The following is a 26,218-nucleotide window of genomic DNA, read 5'->3' as shown; positions in this document are numbered from 1 at the left end:
TTCTACAAACACATCTTCTGTATAAAAGTTGTGATAAATATACAATTTTATAAAGTGCTCTAGGCTCTAAGCTATGTGATTTTAGTAATATTTTAATACTAAATCATTGTCAGAAGAGAGCAAGTGCCGGGATCTTAAAGATTAAGACACTAAACTATATTACGATAGAATATTTAGATCAATGAACAGTATCTAATTCTTTTACGAGGATACTTCTTTAAAACAGAAAACACAAATATTTGTGTAAACTTAAGACATATATTTGATCAGCAATATTGATGTGCTCTTGCTTTGCTTCTAATGTTATTTTTGGGCGGAATACTACAAGCAACTACAAACTGTTAACCATAAAATGATAACCATTCTATCTTAGGTTGACATGTGCAGGGACTATATGGATAATAAAAATAACTACAATATCAATATACAGTACTTACAATTTTACTTATTTTTATTAGGTAACTTTTATTGGTGCAAAATAACATAAATCCAAAGATCCTACACTACAGTCTTACTTGCTTTTACTATATCACTTGCCTTAATAAGCCTCAATTTGTAATGCCTTGTTTGGTATATTATAACTTAATAATTCCAATAAATCAGACCCCCCTTACACCCTTTGATAAAAATATTTACTCTGAAAATAAATGATACTCGATAAAATGCAATGATTCCACAGTCGAGAGCTATGTTAGAAAATCACAACTGAACACAAAAAAAATAATTGTGCAGCATTGTACCTCACTTAATTTATTAATTTTTAGAAAACTGTTTGGCCAATCGTAAAAAATATAGAAATAGTATAGAATAGAAAACGTTAATTTAATAACCTTTTTGCTTCTAAAATAATTTCAAATGACCTAAATACAAAAACTTTGGCAACACTTATTGCAGTCAATTTGGAAAAACAGAAATGTGTATATAATTTGAAGTATCAATTTTTATCACCTTTTTACGATATTGTTATTGTTCAACCAAATTGAAGCTTGTTATAGCACCAATAGTTTGGCGTTACACTCTTTGCATTGCAACACCAATACACTATTTAAAAAATAAGAGAAATTGACAGTCAAGTAAATTTAACTCACTCTCGGACGTAGGGGTGATGAGCGTGGTCTCATTGGTGGTGATGACAGTGGTTTTGACCACTACAGACTCTGTGGTTGTCTCGAGTTTGGTCATCTCTGTCGTTACGATCTTGCTGCCCTCCTCCTGTGAGGTGGAACTGGAAAACGGGAAAATTAGTTTGAACAAGAGTGTTGAGTTAGTAAGTGGATTGTTATGGCGATAGCAGGCTTATATAGGATGGTAAAGATTGCATCCTGGCATAAGGAACACAAAAGCATACACGTTTACTAAAATATTTCACTGTCACCATTGAAGTTAAAATCATCTTTCTTAACTCAAATCTTCCTTAATCGGAATTGGTATCTCGATCAAATATTGGATATATTAGTCATTGTACAAAATTAACTGTAACGCTTTGAATATTTGATAAAAATGGGAAAATACCTTGAAATTTAGAATCATTAAAATGATTATTGAGGGAAATGTAAGTGTATAGATTAGTGATGGTCGGATCCGGATATCGGACTACCGGATCCGAGCTAGAACCGGCACCGGATCGGATCAAAAAAATTCTGGATCTTGGGCTGGATCCGGTTTTGATAGATCCAATTTTTTTTTATTTTCCCCGATTTTTTTTACTAACACAAAGCTGTCTATATCCATGTAAAAGACCAAATTTTTCCCGATTTTTTACTCAATGTCACAGTGCTGTATATTACGACGTCAATAACCTCTATAGTTAGGCAATGTCACAGTACTGTACATTACAACGCCAATAACCTGTATGGTTGTGCAATATCACAGTACTGTATATTACGACATCAATAATCTGTATGGCTGGGCAATGACACAGTACTGTATATTACGACGTCAATAACCTGTATGGTTAGGCAATGTCACAGTATTGTATACTACGACGTCAATAACCTGTATGGTTGGGCAATGTCACAGTACTGTATATTACGACGTCAATAACTTGTATGGTTAGGCAATGTCACAGTACTGTATATTACGACGTCAATCAAATCAAATAAAATCATCCTTTATTCATAATATACAATATATACATGAATAGTGTCAATTATTAAGAATACCAACATAAAAATAATATAATACATAAAATTACAATAACCTGTATGGTTACACACTGTCATAAGGGCTTGTTAAAAAACCGTAATTAACAGAATGCCAATTAAAATCATACTGTATAAAATTAAATTGGTTATGTTTAAAGGTTAATATATCTTATATATAGAGTAATCTCCAGTTGAGCCTACAATCCCTCATTTTTGGGGACACTAAAACTTTTCGAAATCTTAAAAAGAAACTATTAGTTGATGATATTAGTTGGGCAATGTCAATAACCTGTATAGTTGGGCAATGTCAATAACCTGTATGGTTGGGCAATGTCACAGTACTGTATATTACGACGTCAATAACCTGTATGGTTAGGCAATGTCACAGTATTGTATATTACGACGCCAATAACCTGTATGGTTCGGCAATGTCACAGTACTGTATATTACGACGCCAATAACCTCTATGGTTGTGCAATGTCACAGTATTGTATATTACGACGCCAATAACCTGTATGGTTAGGCAATGTCACAGTATTGTATATTACGACGTCAATAACCTGTATGGTTGGGCAATGTCACAGTATTGTATTCTGCGACGTCAATAACCTGTATGGTTAGGCAATGTCACAGTATTGTATATTACGACGCCAATAACCTGTATGGTTGGGCAATGTCACAGTACTGTATATTACGACGTCAATAACCTGTATGGTTAGTCAATGTTACAGCACTGTATGTTACGACGTCAATAGCCTGTATGGTTAGGCAATGTCACAGTACTGTATATTACGACTAGGGATGTGTCGAATCCGGATCTCGAATCCACCGAATCTTAAGAAAAGATCGGGATTCGAGAATATATATTTTTTAGAATAGAATTATGAGGCATATACTGTAACATTGACTAACCATAGAGGTTATTGACGTCGTAATATACAGTACTGTGACATTGTCCAACCATAGAAGTTATTGACGTCGTAATATACTAGGGATGGATGAGATTGGATTTTTAGTTCGAGACGAGACGAGACTTTATTTCTCATAAAATTTCGAGACGAGATCGAGACGGGATTTCCCTTCTCATACACAACGGGAAATGCACGTTCAAAATTTTTACCTGATTTTGTAACATTGTTAGATGACTGTTTAAATACAAAAATAATGATAATAGGCAAGAATATTTACAATCTTTTATTAAAAAACATCAGCATAACATTTTTTTAATAACCACGCCTAACTTATTAAAAATGCCTACGATTAGGAAACATAGTGATATCAGTTAGGATAGAGTTCAACTTATCCTAAAATAAAATAAATCATAAAATAAAAGCAATATTAATTTTTATAAAATAGTTACTTGTTTTGACTTTTTATAGTAATAAAACATTCCTCACACTGCTTACACTTAACAAAACTTCTCAAATGTTATTAATTACGTCTCGTGTAACGAGATTTAAAATTTCCCGAAATTTCGAGACTTGACCATCCCTATAATATACAGTACTGTGACATTACCCAACCATACAGGTTATTGACATCGTAATATACACTACTGTGACATTGCCTAACCATAGAGGTTATTGACGTCGTAATGTACAGTACTGTGACATTGCCTAACCAAACAGGTTATTGACGTTGTAATATACAGTACTGTGAGATTGCCCTACCATACAGGTTATTGGCGTCGTAATATACAGTACTGTGACATTGCCCATCCATACAGGTTATTGACATCGTAGTATACAATACTGTGACATTGCCCAACCATACAGGTTATTGACGTCGTAATATACAGTACTGTGAGATTGCCCTACCATACAGGTTATTGGCATCGTAATATACAGTACTGTGACATTGCCCATCCATACAGGTTATTGACGTCGTATCGTAATATACAGTACTGTGACATTGCCCAACTAATATCATCAACTAACAGTTTCATTTTAAGATTTGGAAAAGTTTTAGTGTCCCCAAAAAATGAGGGATTATGGGCTCAACTGGAGATTACTCTACATATAAGATGTATTAACCTTTAAACATTACCAATTTAATTTTAAACAATATGATTTAAATTGGCATTCTGTTAATTACGTTTTTTTTAACAAGGCCTTATGACAGTGGTTATCTGGATCCGGATCCGGTACCGACATTTTCTTGGATCCGCCCATCACTAGTATAGATGCAATGTACAATTACAATTTAGTAGTTTTGACTTTCAGACAAAATAAAATTACATTTTCAAACAATTTTTTCGGTGGCTATTTACAGCAATTGGTGCCTAAGGTGCTTCAAAATGAAAACACCAAGGTGACCGATTTAGTTATGACAATTAAATTTGAAACAGAACAATGAAGCTACAAAGATTGTAGTGATCCACAAAAGGTTGACAACATATGTAACCTATATTATCGTAGTCATCGCAACGATGCAGGACAGGAGGTAAAAAAAGACGACTTACTTGACCATATGGTCTTTGACAGAGTCTATGGTGATGTCCCCCACACTGCTGAGGTCCAGATGGTTAAAGGTTCCTTCAGTCTCTGGCAAACCATTCTCCTTGATCTCCACTACCTGTCCTTGTCCTGCAACCCAAGGTACATTCACATCAGTTATACCAAAACTTAGAGGTGAAGGAGTTCTTTAAATTTTCTTTCCCTTGCTCTGAACCAATTCTTCATTTTTCCACTAGGCAGTACACATGTATAGGTAGTAGGTACCATATATTTTTATAATTTAAATCAGCTGTTTACTACTTAACAATTTAAATGCAAATAGAAATAGGAATTTGTGTTGTGATCAACAGTATCATTTTACAAACTCGATAAATTATTCCTGCCCTTGGCTTTGCCTTGTGCATGAAACTCGGTCTCATGTGGCTTCCCATTGGACATGAAATTTTGAGTTTTTGTGTGAAGAAAAGCCAAGCACATGAATCCTGAGCGTGCACTGGACAATGCCACTTTCGGTACTTGAAAGTTGTAACCTTAAACATCCCAGCTTTTAAACATTTTAAATACAGCAAAAAGAATTAATAAGCTGCATACTCTGTTATGGAGCAAAGTTGTGTCTTTTCTAGAAGAAAACTACGATCATATATTTACAAAACAAAATAAAAGTGAAAACTGTCAAAAACAAACCCATGCACTACAACGACAGGCAGAAAGATAAGACTATTGACCAACCACTACCACTGACTGCATAGTACTCACTGTACTAGGCATGTTCAATACCTGAAAATTCAGGGTTACTTTAAAAATCTTTTGATGCTTTTTACAACAAAATGAATGATTTTTGAACCGGGTATTGGTTATTGTAATTGCCAAAGATGATCTTGATAGTGTCATAATTTTGTGAGAGATTGATACGTCACTCATCACTATTACTGATGCAAATAGTTCAACCTAATTTTAAATCATATCTGATCCAGTAAAAAGAAAAATTGTTAAAACTTGTATTGAAGCAGTTAATTAAGCAAAAAGTTTTTTGAAAATATATGGGGTTTATTTAATTTCCCTTTATTACATGAGTTTACTGACAACTTTAGGCTTACATTTTTACATTTCCTAAATTTTGGGGGGAAATAAATAATTTTTGCAGTGCCATTGTTAAAAACAATCTTGCCCATCCCTATATTTTACACATGCAAACTGCATTAAACTATAAAAACATATTAATAATACTGGTTCTAGCTATTGTATACTAGGTCACAGCGTCAACCGATTTAAAATACTACCTTACCTTTCCCACTCACCAAACACCAAACAAGTTTTGAACCCATCCGAGGATTTAAACACTTCCAAACGATAGACTTTCTACTTAAAATCCTTCTTTCACAACCACTGATAATTTTTATAAAATTGAATTTTAGCATTCAAAATAACAGTTGCCTACAATTAAAAAACTTTGAGAAAGTACAAAAAAATTGGATCTAGATTCGATGACATTTAAAACATAATTGACCCCTATCTTCACAGTTGACTATCCTTCCATTACAGCTATCCATGATTCTTCCTCTAACCTCTTGATTAACAGTAATAATAAGGGATTCAATGATTTGTTTTACCTCCTGCCAGTGCTAACAAAACATACATTTGGTCCTTACAAACTGTAAAAATCACAACAGTAACTACTAGTACTAATAATACTGCTGTTGCTGTTGGTACCCAAGGGTACCTCTTGGTGCCACAGCTCCTACGACCAAACCGGGTTCCATCTCCTCTTCTGCGCCGCTGTCTCCCACAATCGAGGCAAAACTGTGAACATCGACAGTGATCTTGGCGAAATCTCCAGTTTTAAAAAGCACATCTTTATAGACCCTTACAGCAATTCCCAAAATAAAACATTGGCTCAATTTGACCTAAGATTGGCGCGAAAATCATTTCCAGCCTGAACAGTTGAGTTGACCCAACCCAAAAATATCATGGACCTGCAAACCCCTACTTGTAGCAAGCGAGAATGATAGTTTAAGTGTGAAATCCAAAACAGTAAGACAATACAAATTCATAAAAATTAAACAAAATATGGTGTTCAAACAGTATCTACAAAAAACCTTCCGTCACCACTCCCAGCTGAGATTCTACTCTTCCACCGGATCTCCCACCACCTCCGCAACTCCTACGACCAAACCTGTTTCCTTCTCCTCTTTCTCCTCCTCCGCGTCGCTGTCGCTGCTAGAGCTAGAACTAGACGACGAGTCACTGCTAGACTCACTGTCACTAGACGAGTCGCCCTGGTCTAGTCGCTGGGTCGCCCTTGCGTGTGGAGGCAGCTCCAGACCGCAATGAGGCGCTGTGTGTCGCGTAGCCGACACTGAGAGTCGCTGCATCTCGCTGCTGGAGTGTAGATAGACTGCTTCCCCGTACCGGGTGAACACCAATGACGAGATGCCACTGGAAAACATGTGATGAACCGTTAAAAACAAATTCAAAGAAAGTGATCAAAGTGTTTTCATTGGATATTATTCTATACCTACATGGACGCAAGTTGTGGAGCTATGTTTTTTCAACAACAGTATTTGTAGGGATGTGATGGATAGGAGTTGACTTTGATTCACAACTTTGATTTTATAAATAATAAAATTTCTAAACCGACAATCATTCTCTGGTGACTCACTTGATATCTTCTCTGCGAATCACTGCAGCGTTGATCTGCCGCCTCAGCTCTGGCAGGCTCAGTACAATTACATCTCCGAGGTTGGTGAGACACAAGAGGCAGGTTTCCGAGTGAGTTGTCGTGGAAAACCTAACAAAAGACAATCAGGTTAACATAAATATTCAAGAGATTATTGCACACATTTTCCATAACGTTTCATAAAAAACAAGGTATTTAACAACTTTTGGGGTTTCGAATGTGATTTTGTGTTCATTTTTCGTTGGACCGTTATTTACAATCCTTTTGAACATCCGAGCCACAATAACAAGAACTGTGGTCAAACTAAATTATAATGGCAGATTTAGAAATAACAACTATCGTGTCACCATAAATATTTGCATCACCATAAGCAAAGTTTGCTACCTTTATATAAGAAAAAGGTCTTGTTAAAATGAAATTTTATAAATGTATTCTATCAATTTTGTATTTAATTTCCTAGTTTTTTCTTCATAGTCCACTACACAAGAAAACCCCTTTACAAACCTAAATTGTGAGTATATAAAAATGTCTGGTAAAAAAATTACCTTTGACCTTACCTGGCTAAAGCAGTACGTCGCACCCTGGCTCCTTCCCCTGCAGTTAACTTCAGTTTACACAATGGCTTTAGGGATGGCAATGTGAATATCTACAACAATTATAATTTAGTTAAAATGCTACACGGGACCAATCATGAAACATTCAGGTTAAAGTCATTAGTAATAATACTTACGATGCCGTATTCCAATACTAAGGAGAAGAGAAATTGGAGAGAGATTGGAACACAGATGAACACAGAATTCACAATTCACTGTAGCTGTTTCACAAGTTTGAAGCCCTGATAGCAAAATAATAACTTGGGTAACATAATGATTGCGGAAAATGATGACGATGTCTATAAGATCTTGGTAGATGTCCAGGATTTCAATGAGTTAAGGTATTCTTAGATTTTTAAGTTTAACCATAGACTAAGCAACACAAGTAGACTCCTCATCCCATTGTAAATTTTGAAACATGTTTTTTTTTGTGTATAGTTCATGTACATCCACATTGATCACTGGGGTGAACGGAATTTTGTTTCTATTATTTTATTTGTGCTTTACTATTTGGTTATATAACTAGACCAGTTATTGTTTATGATTATATTGTTTTATTTGGTTAAATGAGGTTTTAAATGACTTAAATAACAAAATACAAATTGTAAACAAAACACTACTTCTACAGTTGGACGTACAGAACTAACAATAAAATTGGCTTCAGCTGTTCCATAAGGATGACAAATCTGTTTAACCATCTATAGACTTAAATTGCTTGGAATTTTCTCATTTTGACTCCAACCTAAGAAAAAACATAGAAAAATGAAGGTAAAACTTTCCCTCCGCTACCTTAAAAAAACTAAACATCCTGGTTTCACGGACAAATTAAAAACGTATAAATATATAATTTACTTTAGGAATTTTATTTTTATTTTTGTAAACATTGTAATTCTTTCTTGTATTCAGTTGTACATACTTGACTTCAAATTGGATACAGTAGATGTTCGTGAAGTAAAATTCATTTATTAGAGATTTTAGGTTTTCCTAAGAAGAACCATGCTCCTATGTGTATATACAAGTGAACCTAACGGGATGAGAGGTAGACATCCTAGCTTTACACTACTATAACCAACAGCCCTTACCTTAATTTGTTCCTCTGATGTGATGATGACCCTGTGTAGAGGCACTGTGTCACAGACGCGGCCCTCCACTTCATTATACTCCCCGTCTATCACGCTGACTGCGATCACCGGCGCCCTGTGTTTCAACTGGATCTCTTTACCTGCGGACAAAAACAGTTGTAATTTAATGCAGTATAAAATTTTACAATGTTAAATGACGATGAAAAATATCCATTTAGCAACTGTTTATTACTTTCTTCCCCTAAACATAGTATGTTAAGGAATTGTTTTTGTTAAAATTTTGAGAGTGAGTTTTGGTTTGGAAGTATCCATTTTGTCTATCGTAGATTTGTGGGAGCAAACATTTATTTAGTATTCTTTTCACACATAAGATGACTCACCTAGTTGACAACCTACAGCTTCTTCGCTTCTCTTGTTCCCCGCAGGAACTGAGATCGTAAACACGTAAACTGTTCCGTTGTTGGTCCCCGCCCACAATGTAGGCATAACACTTTGGACTGCAACAAAAGAAAAACACTGAAGATACAGAACAAATTTAGTTACAGTCATACAACCTTTTGGTAAAAATAAATGACAAGACAATATGTAACCATCTGAAACAACAGACAAAAAAAACCATTTTCAACACCAAATCAATTACTTAGTTTAAAAAAGTTAATTAGCTTAAAAGTCAATAGCTTAGTATAGCCTAAAATGAATTAATTTGCACAGATTGATACACAATATACCTATCCATGAACAAACAAACTACAACAATTTACTTAGCCTATACCCATAAAAAAACATGAGAATTTTGAATTTACATTTCTTTGAATTTTCACTGTAACATAAATGAATAGGCTAACATAAAAAAAAACACTTAAAAATATTAAATGATTTGTACATATTTTTTTATACAAAATGGTTTAGAGAGAAATTGGGAAAATTTCACTAAACTTAAAAAAAAATAATTATTCAATAATATTTACCCCATTTGCATGGTCTTATCACTGTGGTTCACAAACTACCTTGAATAGGTGATATGTCTACACATTTTTACACATCTATTTATGTCTACACATAAATATGTCTACACATTACTACCAAATTTAATAAAAAAAAAGGATAATTTATACTAGAGTTATTGTGCTAGCAGACACCACATAATTGAATCTGAACGGATTGTGTTTTTGGCATCTGAGGACATAAAAATGAAAAAAGTTTATCAGTCTTGAGTCTACGCAAGGCCACACTAAAAAAACAGGCCGTAATGCTCGTCAAGCATGACGTCACGATAGAAGACGGCAATGACGTTATGATTGCCGTTTGTCAGCTGCTTGTTTTAATCTTTTCAACAACATAACATTTATTCAGCATTGCCTCCAGGATTGAATAAATTAGACGCCATAAATTATAAATTAGATTAATAAATTAGATTGAATAAATTATAAATTAGACGCCAGTCAGGCGAAAATTGCCTATAAATACAAGAACGCCAAACTGAAATTATTGAACACATGTCAGAACATAAAGTTTAACAAAGCATGCATAGACCTGAACATCATCCCTAACTATGTTCAAGTGAGAGTAAAGAATAAAAGTTTTGCTGCTCAAAAGGCCAAATCATTAGCAGAAATAACATGGATAAAAAATGAAATCAAATTCCTTTACAAAAAGAAAGACATGCTAAATAAACTACTTTTGAGATCACATATAAACCTTCTGAATGCAATTCACCCTTCTCAAACCAACAACGTTTTGACGAATCTCGAAAATCAAATAAGTAAAATAATTTTCAGAAAGAAAGAAATCCAAAAATGTAAAATAAAAAGACTTGTGGAACTACATTCCAAACCTATTGAACAATTTATAACAAACCACACGTTCTTTCCTAGAGTAAAAAACTGCACTGATTTAATTTTTACTGAACCCGAAATGAATGTCCTCAACAAAGGACTTAAGCACAACACCATTAACGGAAATTGGAATAAAAATCTAACCTCCGAGTTGTTGAATGCAGAGATAGCTGTAAGCTCTATAAAGGACGAAAATTCCAAAAATTATGTAAGACACATCATTGATAACAAGGTAAAATCAATCCTAAATCGAAATAAAAGTAAAAACAAAAATAAGTGTCTTATAGGTGAGATAAATACAATCAAATCTATAAAAGAAAAACTAATGACACATGACTGCATTGCAACTAAAGCTGATAAAGGCCAGTGCATCGTAATCATGAAATTAGACGATTACAACAACAAAGTCTTAGATTTTATTAATAACAATAACATCAAAGAATTACCTAAAGACCCAACTGACCTTTTCCACACTAAACTCAAAACTGCCATAAACAAAACTCAACACATCTTCAACGGGGACCGATGCAACTACCTCAAAATGATCAAACCCAAAGCGCCAGTATTGAGGGGATTACCTAAAATACACAAAGACACCATGCCGATACGACCACTTGTAAACTTCACCTCTGCACCATCCTACAAACTCGCAAAAGCTCTAGATAGAATACTTAGAAACAACATCAAATTGAAGAATAACCATAGCCTTAAAAATAGTCTAGAGTTAATAGATTCTCTGAAAGATATTCAAGTAGAAAACAGACATACTTTGGCATCTCTGGACATTGTAAACTTGTATACAAATGTTCCAATACATGAAACGTTAGAAATAACTAAAGAAAACTTGTTAGAAAACTCCCAACTTAGCACTGACGCCATTGATGAGATAATAAATCTACTCAAAACAACTCTAGAACAAAATTACTTCAGTTTTAATGAAAAATATTATCTTCAAGAAGCAGGACTAGCTATGGGTTCACCTTTGTCCAGTGTGCTCTCCGAAATTTACCTAAATCGTTTTGAAAATGAAAACATTCTCTCCGCCAGCAACAAATTTTCTAAGAAAATCATATTTTATAAACGATATGTTGATGACACCCTTTTGCTTTTTAACGGAAACTCCAGACAGCTACAACTTCTCAATAATCATTTGAACAGCATTTCACATCAAATAAAATTCACACTCGAGATCGAGAATAATAATTCGATTAACTTTCTGGATCTAACTTTGACCAAAAATAATAATAGTATTGACTACAAAATCTATAGAAAGCCTACAACCACAGACCATACAATCCATGCAACCTCCAATCATCCACAATCACACAAAATGGCCGCTTACAACAGCTTCGTTAATCGACTTTTAACAATACCCATGTCTCAAAATAACTACAACAACGAATATGAAATATTAAAATGTATAGCAGTCAATAACGGATACAATAGCAGTATTATCGACAATATTATACACAAACAAAAGAACAGAAAACCACTACAGAAAACCGATCAAAACTTTATTTCTATAGAATATGGCAACTGCTTACATTATACCTTAAAAAATGAACTAAAGAAACATAACATTACATTGGCCTGCAAAACTTCAAATAAACTAGAAAGCCGCCTAAATCCACGTACTTCGAAATCTACAGTTTCCAATAGCCTAGAGGACACTGGAGTGTACAAATTAACCTGCAGCGACTGTCCAAAAATGTATATCGGACAAACAGGTCGTTTATTCAAAAAAAGGTTTAATGAACATCTACCCAAGCCTAAACTGCGAACACAACATTCTAAGTTCGCTGAACACCTGATGAATGACAACCACAACGTAAGCAGCTGTAGTGATAACCTGGGTATTTTACATAAATGCACCAAAGGCTCCTTAATGAATGTCCTTGAAAGCTACGAAATCTACAAAGCAACAAAAAGGTTTCCCCACGACATCCTGAATGAAAAGCTAAATTTTGGTCGTAACACAATATTTGATAGGATTGAGGACATTGATAACAAAGGCGCTCATAATCAGCTGTCCCACCCCCTCCAAGGTCAATGTCACCAGACCAGTGGCAGTCGGTAGTTGAGTCGTGTCTGTCGTGCGTGTAATGGCCGGCCGCGCGTCTTTCTGTATCTTAATGTATTTGTGCGTGTTAAATGTTATATTTGTGTACTTTGACGACGACATTATGTTCAAGTAATTTTATGTTTGACAAGGCTTGAAAATGAAACGTCAGTTTCGAAACTAGTCGCTGCTAAAAAGACTAACTTAGGATTGACGACGTAAAGGTACGTAACCTATTTTATATTAACATAACATTACGTCATTGCCGTCTTCTATCGTGACGTTATGCTTGACGAGCATTACGGCCTGTTTTTTAGTGTGGCCTTGGTCTACGGTAGTAGCTCATTCCCGATATAAAAAATTAGCTAAAACCAAATATTGGAGGTATAACAAATGCATCTTGCACCTGAGTCATTCTTACCGCTGATGATGTAGGTCTTAGCAAAGGTGAGACACCGCACCATACTGCCAAGCGCATCGTCTACTGGTCTGGCCTCTACGGCTCTCTCTACAGGCTTGGCCTCCGCGGGGGTAGTGGGTGTAGTGACAGCTGTTCCCGGGGAATCCACCACCACCTCCACGGGCCTGTAACATAACATAGCAGAGATTAGAACACATTTCGATCAATTAGTCTCGATTGTCTGACCTACACTGGCCTAGGCAACGTCAGATAATGCAAAAAGATAAGATATCATGGAAAATATATAAAACCATCGTATTCATAACGAATGTAATTAATTTAAAATATATTTTATGCCAGATGGTCAAAAGGGGTTTCCACTACACTAGATCATGCGAAGGGAGGGTCTGGTATTACAAATGAAGTTTAGATGGTTAGATAATCAGAACTTAATAAACGATTTCTATTCAAATACTTTAAGTTAACAGATTCCTAAAACTCTTTTCTCTTTCATCCTTGCCACAGCCTATCATTCTTCTTGGCCTATGTTTAGAGGGGAAAAATAATACCCAACCACCCAACAACTCCCAGATTCTTTCCCAGTCCCAACTTACCGTTTCTCTCGCCTGTCCGTAGGGGTGGGAGATTGTCCCCCTCGTTTATCTCCCTGTCTCCCTGATCTTCCTTTCCTCAGTCGTCTAAATGACTCTCGTAAAGACTTTTTGAAAGACTTTCTTCTTGAGATCGGGGCATCCCCAATGCCTGAGAGATCTGAAAGAGAAACATATTTTGTTTTAAAAATATGAAGTATTAGATCATAAGAACCTTTTAAATTTCATGATGGCATGACCTCTGGATCGTTTAATTAACGATATAGTGGTTTAAATTACCTTGTTACTGTCAAAACGATACTTTGTAGTTTGTAAGACTACAGCGGTTTAATGCTTCAAATGGAGCACATCATCAGGTCAGAAGAATGTCATGTAGTCTTCATTGGATATTCCTCGTAGTGGAGTTCGTCAATGGTTTAATAAATAATAGGTTACCTATTTTTGTTACTATGTTTTGTTGTTACCTATTTATCATTAAACCATTGACGAACTCCACTACGAGGAATATCCAATGAAGACTACATGACATTCTCCTGACCTGATGATGTGCTCCATTCGAAGCATGAAACAGATGTAGTCTTACAAACTACAAAGGATCGTTTTGACAGTAACATGGTAATTTAAACCACTTAATAACCTTTTTAACACTAACTTTCCTTCCAATCAAATTTCAGTTAAATTAGAAGTTTACAAGATAAATTAATGTACCAATGTTTCATCATATTCTTTTTATAATAATTATCATAGTCCTTTCTTAGAACTTACAGTCTTTAAAATATTTACAAATAATTTGTTTAAATGTGCAGCAGTAAAAAAGCATTGACACAAGAAGATTTGTTTTTCTCTATTACAAATTGTTTAGGTCTATGTTGTTTTATATTGCAACACAATATGTCCAATTTCAATCAAAATAACAGCCAAAATATTGAAATCTGCGTCCTCTTCCTTTATCTATACTAATGTAAAAAGAAGCAAAACAGATGTTGTGTGCAATCCCTATTAAACTCACCAATACCATCCATCAACTTCCACCCAAGTAGGATACCATTTGTTTAGGTGGGAGTGTTCATCATAATTTTGTGTGTTTTAATTTTCATAATTAATTGGTCTAGACATAGGCTCTTCAACGTTTTGACAATAGACGTTTGTGAAACAAAACAAAACGGTATGTAAACTAAGGTTTGATTATATAATTACCTAAACTTGTATTAAAGTTCAATGTAAATGTTACCCATTGTGAATTTTAGGTTAGGTTTGCACTATCCATGAATTTGAATATCCATGATTAGTCAGCAAATTATCGAAAATAATGGGAGTCTTCTGTGCTTTCCAAAAACGATAACACAAAAGCCTTTTTCTCACCATGAGGGTTGAGTGTACACTTGAACGTGACAGATACGAATCTCTGGTAGTCGTAGAGCGCCAGGCCGTGCGCCGTCCCCACAGCCACTAGTCCCCAGCCTGTGTGTGACGCCAGCGCCGTCACAGCTGCGGGCGGATGTAGTTGTAACACTGACTCTACCTACAACAGTTTTGTACATACAGTAGTATTTAGACAGTTATTAAAATGAGAATGAATGTCTTGATAAACAAAATTATTTTCTTCTTTCTTGCAGTTGAGCCAATTCCAAGTTAAAATTATGAAATAGGCAAGTAAAGCAGCTCACTGGTATTTCCAGCAATACAGGTTATTCTAATATATGATTGAAAATAAATATTTTTTCACCTAAAATTCATATATTAAGTAGGGAGGCCTAATACCACATCAACAAAAAATTGTATTACACAAATGTGGTAAATTTTAATTATTGTTAATCCACTCAATTGACAATTATGAATAGAAAAATACCGTATTGCTTCGAATCGAGTTGCATCGAATCGAATCGAAAATCTTTTGAATCGAATCGTTGCTTTGAATCGTAAAAATTTTGCTGCTTCCCACACCCCTACTACCATTCAAAATGTACTGCTGTGTAGTGTGTAGAACAGTAGTTGAATTTATCTGATCTAAACAGGCCCAGACAAGGTCGGATAGGCAAATCATACAAGACAGAAAACATGGAAATTACATGCGATTTCATGGTACTCCAGCATCCTAAAGGAGGGTCAACATAAACACAGGTCGGTCGGTTAAAGTAACTCTACTCTATTGTAATAGTACATTACACGATAAGACCGGGAAGTAGGCGTTTACTGCACAAGCATGATTTTCTCGTGCGAGGCTTGCCGAGTGTTTACCCTTCTCCAGCTGTGTTTACCGTACTCCAGCTGTGTTTACCATACCCCAGATAATGTTTACCATACTCCAGCTGTGTTTACCGTACCCCAGCTGTGTTTACCGTACTCCAGCTGTGTTTACCAGACTACAGCTGTATTTCTTGTACTCCCGCTGGTTTACTGTTCTCCCGCTGTGCTTACTTTATTCCCTCTGGGTGTACCGTACACCCAGCTATGTTCCAGCTGTGTCTCCAGCTGTGTTTACCGTACTCCAGCTGTGTTTAACGTACTCCCCCTATGTTTAATATACTCCAGCTGTGATTAACGTGCTCCAGCTGTGTTTACCGTACTCCCGCTGTGTACCGTGCTCCAGCTGTGTATACCGCACCTATTACAGCTGTCTTTACCATACTCCAGCTGACTTTACCGGTCTGTAAACAACGACTTTCTACTCTAAAAAGAGTACAGAACGAAGCTTTTTACTGTGTATTGTGGGCAATAAAGGATCGTATTTAGATAAGTAAACATATACCTATAACTCTTCATTTTCAAAGTTAATGTTTAACTACAACTTACCTGGTATCCAGGACCCCAGTCCACGCTTTCTCTCACTCCAAGCTTCTCATGGCCTTTCCAGACAAACTTATCTCTGTCACTGACAATGTTGAGCGATGTGACCTGGAAACAGAAGACAATGGTAAGTTGGAGCAAATAAATGTCATGTTCAAAACAAAAATACGTGAGCTGAAAATTTACGATTTTGTGCTGATTATTTAGAAGGGGCAGTAATGATAAAGATCTTAGGCATGAGCTCTAAGATTTAGAATCAAAGTATACTATTTAATATACCGGTAATGTATTTGTAATGTAATGAAACAAAAATATAGAAAGAAAACCTGATGCGAAGAGTTGGACAGATGAAATAGCTAAGACATGAGGGTGTTTGAGACATGAAGAGGATTTAATTTTATAAGAAGATGCAGTTAGTTTTTGAAACTTACTTTAAAAAAGAGGTTAAGACTCTTTTAACCTTGCATTTGTCCTTCCACATATTTAACAGGACCTGTACGTGGAACGTACAAGAGAGAACTGAAATGATAAAAGTAGTGGCTGGCACCAGAATCCAAACCCATGACATCGCTGCCTTGGGTCTGAAGTCTGTAGCGCTATTAACTGAGCCATAGTAGGCTACTGACTACCTGGCACAAACAGCTATGAGAGTTATTAGGAAGGCACTAAAATCTATCTTAAGAGATAAATTGATAGAAAAAATCACAAAAAAGTCACGTTATAAAGGAGAATCTAATACTAGAAGAAAACATCTACAGCAAACGGAAGGAGGAACTTTTTACAGAAAACCGGGAATACTGAAGCTACTGGATTCATGTTGTCGTTCCCACTCAATGTGAGCAGATGGTGTGACAATTGTCTGGATCATATCGTACAGTGGAATCGGAATCAAGCAATTCTGGAATAGGCCCATCACAATGGACTACTCACCTTAACTTGTTTGGTGGTGGATGTCTGAGACAAAGTAGCAGTCAGTACATGACCAGCTGTTCCTGCCACGACCAACACTCCTGTCTCTGGACACAGACATAGCTTCTTGACAGCCAACCTCGGGTCATCAGAATACGGGTCAAAGGCTCCAACCTACAAAACACAAGAAGAGAAACTAGAAAACCTTCTACAAATATACAGGATATCTACGTATCACCTTCACTGACATGTTACTTTCAGATTTGACTTTTTTACAGAGCCTAGTGGTTGCGGCATTATCACTTTAAAAAGTCTATTGGTGATTTGGCGGGATTTGAACCCAGGACCCTCTAATAATAGACCAGCTCACTCCCCGCTAGCTTTGACTATGGATAGAACATACATTCTAATCCAATGTTAAAGTCGAACCCAGTTTTAGAATATCAATTAAAATATAGTAGACTTCCTCTTATGCAGAAACCTTTAAACTAGATTACAATTGGCAGAAGTGGTATCTCTTTAACCTGTCATGTTTATGAGCCCTTTATGAGGCTCGGCATGGTTGTTTGTTTGTTGAAGATTTCAAAGGCACAAACCCTTGACATCTGGTGTTTTGTATTTACAGTTCTCATCCCAGAGTGTCTAGTTTTACTATTTAGTACTTAATCGTTATTGGCTTACGTAGTATGCTAGACGTTCCTAATTTAATGAGTTTTATGGGACTTTTGCCAGACAGGCCTTGTTCCCGAGGAGTCTGGATAAAAAAGGGATTCTACGGCAGTTTAATTCAACCACTGATATGTGCTTATATGAATCACTGATATTTTGTTAATACATAAACATGTTAACCAAGTAAAATTCTTAAATCAACTTATTTTGAACTTTTGCATCGGTTTACTTTTAAAAATTAAGTAATAGATAACATCATAGAAATAAAGTTAGCCTGTTAATATAAAAAGAAACAAGCTGCTATACCCATGCTTTACAACGCACCAATGTACCCAATGAATATTTGAATAAAGGAGATGTGTGTGTGAAAAAAAAAACTATAATAAGTAGTAGTCAGCATATGAATCGCCACACATTTAGCCTTCTTGTAAGAAACACACCCTGAACTCTTCGCTACTACACCATTGGTGTGCTTTTGCCAAGTAAGCGAAGAATCTAGGGGCACACACAAAGTAATTTAACGGACTTGACATCATGACCATTTGCCTTAAGAGAAAACAAATAAAATTTAAAGAAACAAATGTACAAGAGAACAAACTTAGACAGAGGCACTGATGGTGGATAGTTCTTACTAGGATGACTACTTTGTTGAATTACCTTTCTGAAAGGCGGCCACTCGTCTTCCTCCTCTTCCACAGGAGACACGGGTTCGTCGTCACTCACCAACACGGAGGAGGAAGTTAGTTTGTACAGAGGAGCCAACGCCACAGTACCTCCCCTCCATACTCGCACACTACCATCCTCATGGCCAGTGAGTAGTAGGTCTAGGTGAGTAGGTGGGCTGTCTCTCAACTTGCCTCCGTCGATAGGCCACGGCTGCAACATGGAGCCGAGTATGATTATTTATATTTTAACTAAATTTACTAAATGTCTGCCAAACACAGGAGCTCTAGGCAATGGGTCAAAGCTGCAATGTAAAAGCTGTGTGAGTTTTTCAACTTTTTGCGAGTATTAGAAAAAAAGAGATTGCTAAACAGAAAGACTATGTTATGCTTCATGACTAAATAAAAAAAGGCTTTTTTATCCAGTTTTTCTTGGAAGATCCTGTTTTCAGAACAACTTCCATCTAAATAATTAACAAAACAAGGTATTATGTTACATTGAATCCAAATCCACAAAGTATCGAGAATTATGCATTTACAAAAAGCCACCAAAGAAAAAAGATGTTAAGAAATAAAAAATCTGAATTAGAATCTGAATTTATTTTTAAGGTGTAACCACCTAGGGGGAAAATTCTATTGAAGAAACACTATTTTAACAACTTTTACCCTAACAAAAAGTTATATTGGAAATGTTACAGTGACGAACAAATAACACCAAACTCACCGCGTCAGAGTATATTCCTTTGCTCTGAGCCTGACCGGCCGCCACTATCTGATCGTAGACGTCAGGCGTGATGTCACTCACATAGGTTGCACAAGTCACCGCGCTGGCGTGTAGGGACACAAGGTATGGGAGTTGTAGCATCCTCCAATCCTCCGACTGCAGGTCTATAGCTACCAGCTCTTCTTCTAGCAGCACCATCAACGCACTGACTCCTAGGTTAGGAAACATGTCTAAGCCAATCACAAACACAGAAAACGTACTACTATAACCCAGAATGCCAACCGAATGGTAAAAAGCATTAAGCGTTTTGAGAGAGCTTTGCCTGTCAATCCGTAGGCAGCGCCACCAGCGTTGCTATGCTGAGTGCATGGCATGGCATGCGCTGGTGGCGCTGCCTACGGATTGACAGGCAAAGCTCTCTCAAAACGCTTAATGCTTTTTACCATTCGGTTGGCATTCTGGGTTATAGTAGTACGTTTTCTGTGTCACAAATTTGATGGATCTTATACACAATATACAGACCTTGTATGAAAAAAAGATAATTTAATTTGATTTTGGGTGGACCACGGTGAAATAGCTTTTTGGGACCTTTCTTTATATACGGTAACGTGAAAATCTTTGGTTCTACTACTTTTTCACATTCTCAAATCTCCCTCATAAAGAGAATTCCTGGTATTTATGACTATCTTTTAGGACAATATAATACAAATACTGGTTTTACTGCATTTTGACATTCCTCCTTTAGAATAAAAACCTCTTCAAGTTTTTTGACCTTTCATTTGGAAGGAAAACTGATTAAGTTTTGGTAGACAAAAAAACATTGAACAAATACTCAAGCTGTTTTGGTTGACTTTATGGGATATCGCTTAAGTTAACAAGAAGAAAATGGCCAAACAAAATCTTAATACTGTGTTTTTGGTTTTTTTTTCTTATTTGTGCCATTTTGCTATATCTCTCTTTTAAGAAGTTTGTTGACTCTCTCCCTAGAAAAAAATCTCATATACCAATTCTGTTTTTACTACTTATTCAAGACCAAACTTAACACTTGGTGTTCAATAAGATATGTCTAATTTCACCATTATTATTATTTATAAGTTGGTTGTAGTACCGGCCCAAAAATCAAGCAGTGATAACACATCAGAAAACTGAATTACCTTAGTACTGTCCTTGCATGGAGAACATTTAGTACTGCAAGCCATCTAAATAATGCATTGAAAGTGTTGGACACAATAAGACCAACATCCTGGAAACAATTAGTTCCTTTCTTATGATACTTAAACCAAAATTTGATGAAAATGCGATTTAAAAATTAAAACTGCACTTCATAAGTAAAGAAACTCACCTTTCTGGTCCCCTGTGGCCTGGATGGTGAAGAAATCAATAACTCGGGAAGTAAAGTCAAAGACTACATGTTTCTTTGCGTGTTGCGCTGTGATGGTGTGTCTATCACTGAAGCTGGCACGAGGCATCCCTCCAGCATAGAGTAATAGGTCATCACTGTAAAAACCATGAGTGATTGATTAAACGTTTGTTTTTATTTCTTGGACTACACAATGCATCTTTTGATACTTTTGTTCAAAGATTTTTTTAACTTGATTTGCTAGACTAAAGTGTCAAACGTTACTCAAATTGAATTATCAAGCAAACATCTCATTCCTTATTTTAATTTTGAGCCATGAAATTAGTAGCCAGGAATTAGTGTTGAAGTTCTCACATCCTTATTTGTAACTTAACTTTTGACACATGAAAAAATGTTATTGGTGTTAAAAACACTAATTATGGTTACTTTTGAGCAAAAGTACAGCTAAATGTAATACCTGAGGATAAAACCCTAACGCAAAATTAACCACGATACTTGTTTTAGAAAACTTACTATTACACCATCAAATTTAATCTATAACTAGTGTTACAAAACACAATCTTCGTATTCGGGTCTTTTTCAGAAGAGAACCTCCACTTTTTACTGTGGAATAATCTCAGTTTAGGTTAGGTTAGGTTACCGGTACGTTATTTTATAGTTTCCCTCCCCTTTTTTATTTACTGAACAGAAACAATCACAACAACTCAAAAATCACCTAACCTATACTGTGGTTTTTCTACAGTTTAAATAGTGGCATGTGGCGGCCCTCTTCTGAAAAAGACCCAATTATTTCGATAGACTAAAGATAAAGTCCTGGAGGCAGCTCAGACTCGTAGCTAAAATATCTCCAAAAAGAACTTACTATCCTAGGCATGGTATTCAAAAATTATCAAACCCAATTTTAATCCCCTTTGTCACATTCTTCAATTCTAACACCTAACCCTTTGACTCTAAATCCCTTTAATCACAACTTCCCTCACAAATTCTGTGGGAAACATTACCTAGCCTAATGAACCCTGACATAAGTTAACCCAACCTAACAAACTCTAAATATAACCTATCCTAACAAACCCTGACATAACTTAACCTAACCTCCTTGACCAACTTACCCCTCAGCCTGGGTCCAGATAAGTTTGGTGATACTCTTGCAGGGGAAGGGTCCGTAGGGCGTCGTGGGTTCACCCCTCGGCTCCCCGGACTCGGTGTCCCATGAGGTGTGACTGCCGTCGTTGTGGGCGGACATGAAGTTAGTCCCAGCCGCGTTCCAACACACACTCTCCAGCTGTTGGGCCCACACGTACGTCTGCGGCACAATGCACAGTAAACCTAGCAGCCTTCCAAACTCTATTTAAGGTTAAAGCTAAACTAATACATATTGATGGATGTTAGCCTCCAGATTACTGTATAATACTTTAGATACCTGCATTCAAGTAATCTTATTCGTTGCTTTATGTTGCAACTGGTTTCAACTCCAAGGAGTCATCTTCAGGCTTGCAAGGATATAATTTGTCACTTCATTTGAATGTCGTCATAGTTAAAATAAAAGAATAAACACTTATCACAAACATTGAACATTGAGCACTGACGTTTAACATTTAAAAAACACACAAGAAATTACTGAGAAGGTGAGCGACGCGTACCGGCCGGATGTGAAGTCTAGACTAGCGCAGTTAGTACCTAACAACTGGAGCTAGCCTAGCCAATGAGTTGAACATTAAGCAAAAATTTCTAGTAAAATAGTAAAACAATTAAGCTTAAAATATTTGAATGTTATGAACTACTAGCTGGCCCAGCAGACGTTGTCCTGTCCTAATGTGGTTTTATGTCAAATGCTCGTTCATTTTTAAGATGAGCTCGTTCGCATGGCTCAATCACGTCCTGGTTTAAGTTCGTTCACTACGCTCACTCGCCTCCATGTTGAAGTTTGTTCGCTATGCTCACTCACCTTTTGGTTGCAAATTAGCTGTTGTCATAAATTTAAAAAATAATATAGTAGTGCTGCACCCTGTTGGTAAATCTATTAACTTTTTATTCTATTGAACATCACAGAATCAGATAGTTTAGTTGAACCAGCTGTTAAGATTCTTTAATTCCATTTAAATATGAGTACTCATAAGGTTAACATGGGAAACTCCAGAGCCACTGGGGTGGAGCCCTTTTGACGAATCTGCACCAAACTTCACACAAACCATCCTTGAATAATACTTAATAATGCCTGAAAGTTTCATTACAATCTGTCGAGCGGTTTCGGAGTTCATAAAGGACAAACATACATACAAACAAACATACATACAAACAAACATACATTGGATTTTATATTATATAGATTTCATAACATACTATAGTAAACTAAAATTACTAAATCATAACATAGAAATAATTTGATCCCTAAATCTATGTGAGAAATAAACCAATCCCATTATAGTATGAATTCTTGCCAGTTTTTCCAATAACTCGGCACTCTTTCGATCCACATTTTTTCGGTTACTATACTCAATTTCCAAGCCCAGTGGCTGATAAAAGAGTTTGTTTGGATCTAAGAAAATAATATAGTTATTATACATTCGATAAAATATCTCAGCCTAGGACTTCAAGGAATAAATAAAAGAGAAGTTTTGCCTCACCTGCAGAGCACTGTTGGTATTCCTGTTCCACAACACCATCAGTCCTCGGTTGTATCCAATCAGCAGATGTCCCGGATGTCCTGGTTGAGGCTCCACACATTCCACTGCTCCGGGATTGATCTTGTAGTCCTCAGGGACACTGTGACAGGATGAATCAGAGTTAGGCCACAGCTAGTCGGTGTTAGGTTGGTTGCTTCATCTGAATACCGTACTGAGTTATATTTTAATTACTTCTCTTCTACCAAAATGTATTTATTGATTCAAAGAATTGTGGTAAGTCACTTTATAACCAGACATAACATATTACATTCCAAGTTCACCATTCAGTTAGCGATACTAGTTGTCCTAAAAGCATCAGGACACACAATATGCTCTTATACATTTGACATTCTTCTTATATTTTTAATACTAATTTTGATTACACTAAGTTAAAACACTAATATCTTAGTAAAAAGAATAAAGGTAAAAAAATCAGTCAAATGTACTTAAGCATTTTCACAAGGTATGCAAGGAGAGTTGACAACCCGCACGGGGAACCTCTTTTTCTCAAGAACACATTTTCAGGCTTTAATTTTTTTTTTTCTAAAACCCATAAAGTATACATTATGTTTTTGTGTTTTTTGTTGCTGGAATTAAAAATATAATTTCAATAAAATGTTCCTGGTTGCTTAATAATATTTAATACTTAATGGTTTCAGTACCTCAAGTTCTAGGCCAACCTGATCTAACGCTCAAGAATTAGTATTTCGATCAACACAATTAACACTAGAGACATTACCGGTATCCATTTATGACCAAATAATACAGTCTAAACATAATTCCCTTGCTGAGAAATGCCAATTATTTTATACTGAATTAATATTATAATTCTATTTATTTTTTTCATCAAGCCAAGGTGTAATGAGTGATACGGAAGTAAATCCCGGGAACAACAATGAATCACATAACACATGACTGACACACATTATGGCTTATCTAAATATGAATGAGCTACAAGGCTGAAACGACTTAACAAGCTTTTGACACTGATGATACATGTTTCTGAGGAATTCATACCAATTATAGTCAGCTTTTATCTCGATGTCTTAAGATAAACAGTTGAAGAGGAAAATTCAAATTATTCCATTGAATAATGGAAGTCTAAGTTAAGCATGCTAATTTGCTTCAAAATCAGATTTAAGGTAAATGAAATGAAATAATATCTTATTTACCAACTGAAAAATACAATTCATGTTATTTACATTAAAAATTATACAATCCTTGTACTAAAAAATAAATTACACAAGTATCTTATAACTAAATGGCACAAAAAGAAAAAAAAACACCTATACAAATTATATGGAAAAGGACTACATAGGCAGGGGCCTGTGCGTAGACATGAGTGGCGGGTAATTTATTTTAATGGGAAATGAATTCTTGGAAATGATTGTTATCACGTTTGGATATAAATTTTGTCTTGCTTGGAACTAAACTACCAAATTCTTCTAAAACTAAGAAGAATCTGAAGTGCTTCTTAGAAATCATGTGATAGGTTGAGTGGAGCGGAGTGGTGAGTGGTGTATTAGTTAGTCACCACCTTACATTTGCTTTTGTTCACACTAAACAAAACTGTATGTATACAATGTATAACTAACGCTATCGACTACTCACTTCTGCATGACTGCGTCCTGGTATATGATGCTCTCTGATATGGAGAACGTAGCGGTGTTGAGAGAGTAGATGTTTCCACCCTCGGTACCCAGCAACAGAGTGGAACCGTCTAGACTCAGCGAGGAAATCTTCTTTAGCCTGGACAAACCAACCATCAAAAATTACTTTTACTTGGGTAACACCATTCTTTCAATCCCTTGGTGTTACTGAAAGAGAGTAAGCCATGCTTAACCTTCCGTTGGGCGGATTGATTTTCAAACACCAGAGGGCGCTCACGGAAGTTACCTCCGGGAATACAAAAACTATACAATGAGGAGTAAAAAACATTTTAATAACAATAAAACTGAAAAAAAGTTATTACACTATTACCGGTACTTAAGTTGTAGGCCTATATAAAATAGAAAATGTTATAATAAACAATAAAAATATGTAAGTTCTGTGGATAAAAAAGACTTACCTTTTGTACATATACAGTACTATCGTATAAAATTAGAAAAATATTGCAATAGTGTATGACATAAAACACCTATGGACATATGGAAAAATCATTTGGTACAAGGACAACTCATTTTGTCAAAGCTCTTAGACAAAAAGTGCATTATTGTATGACATAAAACACTTAGATGGTCTTATGGAAAAAAAATCATTTCATACAAGGAAAACTTACTTTGTCAAAGCGATTAGAAAAATTGCAATGGTGTATGAAATAAAACACCTCTGGTCTCATTAAAAATAAATTATTTGTTTGAAGGAATACTTATTTTGTCAAAGCTCTTTTTCCCAAAAAAAAAAAAAAACTTTCCTGCCATTTCAACTCTAGCCAACAATCGTACAATTCGTTCTTCTTCGTCCATTTTATAATATCACAAAATAAGGTCAAACACAAGGGCACACACAGAATTAGGCTCCGGGAAATCTGTTACATCACATCTGTTGCTCACGGAAGCGACTTCCAGTAGTGAAGTGAACCACTCCC

The 26,218-nt window shown here is 35.8% G+C and overlaps 1 protein-coding gene across 4 annotated transcripts in view; it reads right to left on the bottom strand.

Annotated features, from left to right (window-relative positions):
* LOC128999765 (lethal(2) giant larvae protein-like) overlaps positions 1-26,218 on the bottom strand; it is a 52,411-nt gene that overhangs the window by 8,992 nt on the left and 17,201 nt on the right. For 3 of the 4 annotated variants that reach the window (XM_054426431.1, XM_054426430.1, XM_054426433.1), the window contains exons 5-22: positions 25,243-25,380; positions 23,593-23,731; positions 22,078-22,271; positions 20,951-21,105; positions 19,609-19,820; positions 18,880-19,098; positions 17,575-17,727; positions 16,651-16,752; positions 15,220-15,379; positions 13,861-14,017; positions 13,268-13,431; positions 9,333-9,449; positions 8,953-9,092; positions 7,835-7,923; positions 7,260-7,388; positions 6,774-7,036; positions 4,606-4,729; positions 1,089-1,225 (exon numbers count right to left, since the gene is read on the bottom strand). In XM_054426431.1, coding sequence (XP_054282406.1) covers positions 1,089-1,225; positions 4,606-4,729; positions 6,774-7,036; positions 7,260-7,388; positions 7,835-7,923; positions 8,953-9,092; positions 9,333-9,449; positions 13,268-13,431; positions 13,861-14,017; positions 15,220-15,379; positions 16,651-16,752; positions 17,575-17,727; positions 18,880-19,098; positions 19,609-19,820; positions 20,951-21,105; positions 22,078-22,271; positions 23,593-23,731; positions 25,243-25,380 — 2,792 coding nt within the window. The remainder of the gene's footprint in view (positions 1-1,088; positions 1,226-4,605; positions 4,730-6,773; positions 7,037-7,259; positions 7,389-7,834; positions 7,924-8,952; positions 9,093-9,332; positions 9,450-13,267; positions 13,432-13,860; positions 14,018-15,219; positions 15,380-16,650; positions 16,753-17,574; positions 17,728-18,879; positions 19,099-19,608; positions 19,821-20,950; positions 21,106-22,077; positions 22,272-23,592; positions 23,732-25,242; positions 25,381-26,218) is intronic. The other variant, XM_054426432.1, reaches the window with a different exon arrangement.

This window comes from Macrosteles quadrilineatus, unplaced genomic scaffold (assembly GCF_028750875.1).
Source record: "Macrosteles quadrilineatus isolate MER2022 unplaced genomic scaffold, UCM_ALF_1.0 Scaffold_8__2_contigs__length_117827958, whole genome shotgun sequence".
In the NCBI taxonomy this organism is placed as follows: domain Eukaryota; kingdom Metazoa; phylum Arthropoda; class Insecta; order Hemiptera; family Cicadellidae; genus Macrosteles; species Macrosteles quadrilineatus.
This window is presented reverse-complemented; position numbering and strand designations above follow the sequence as displayed.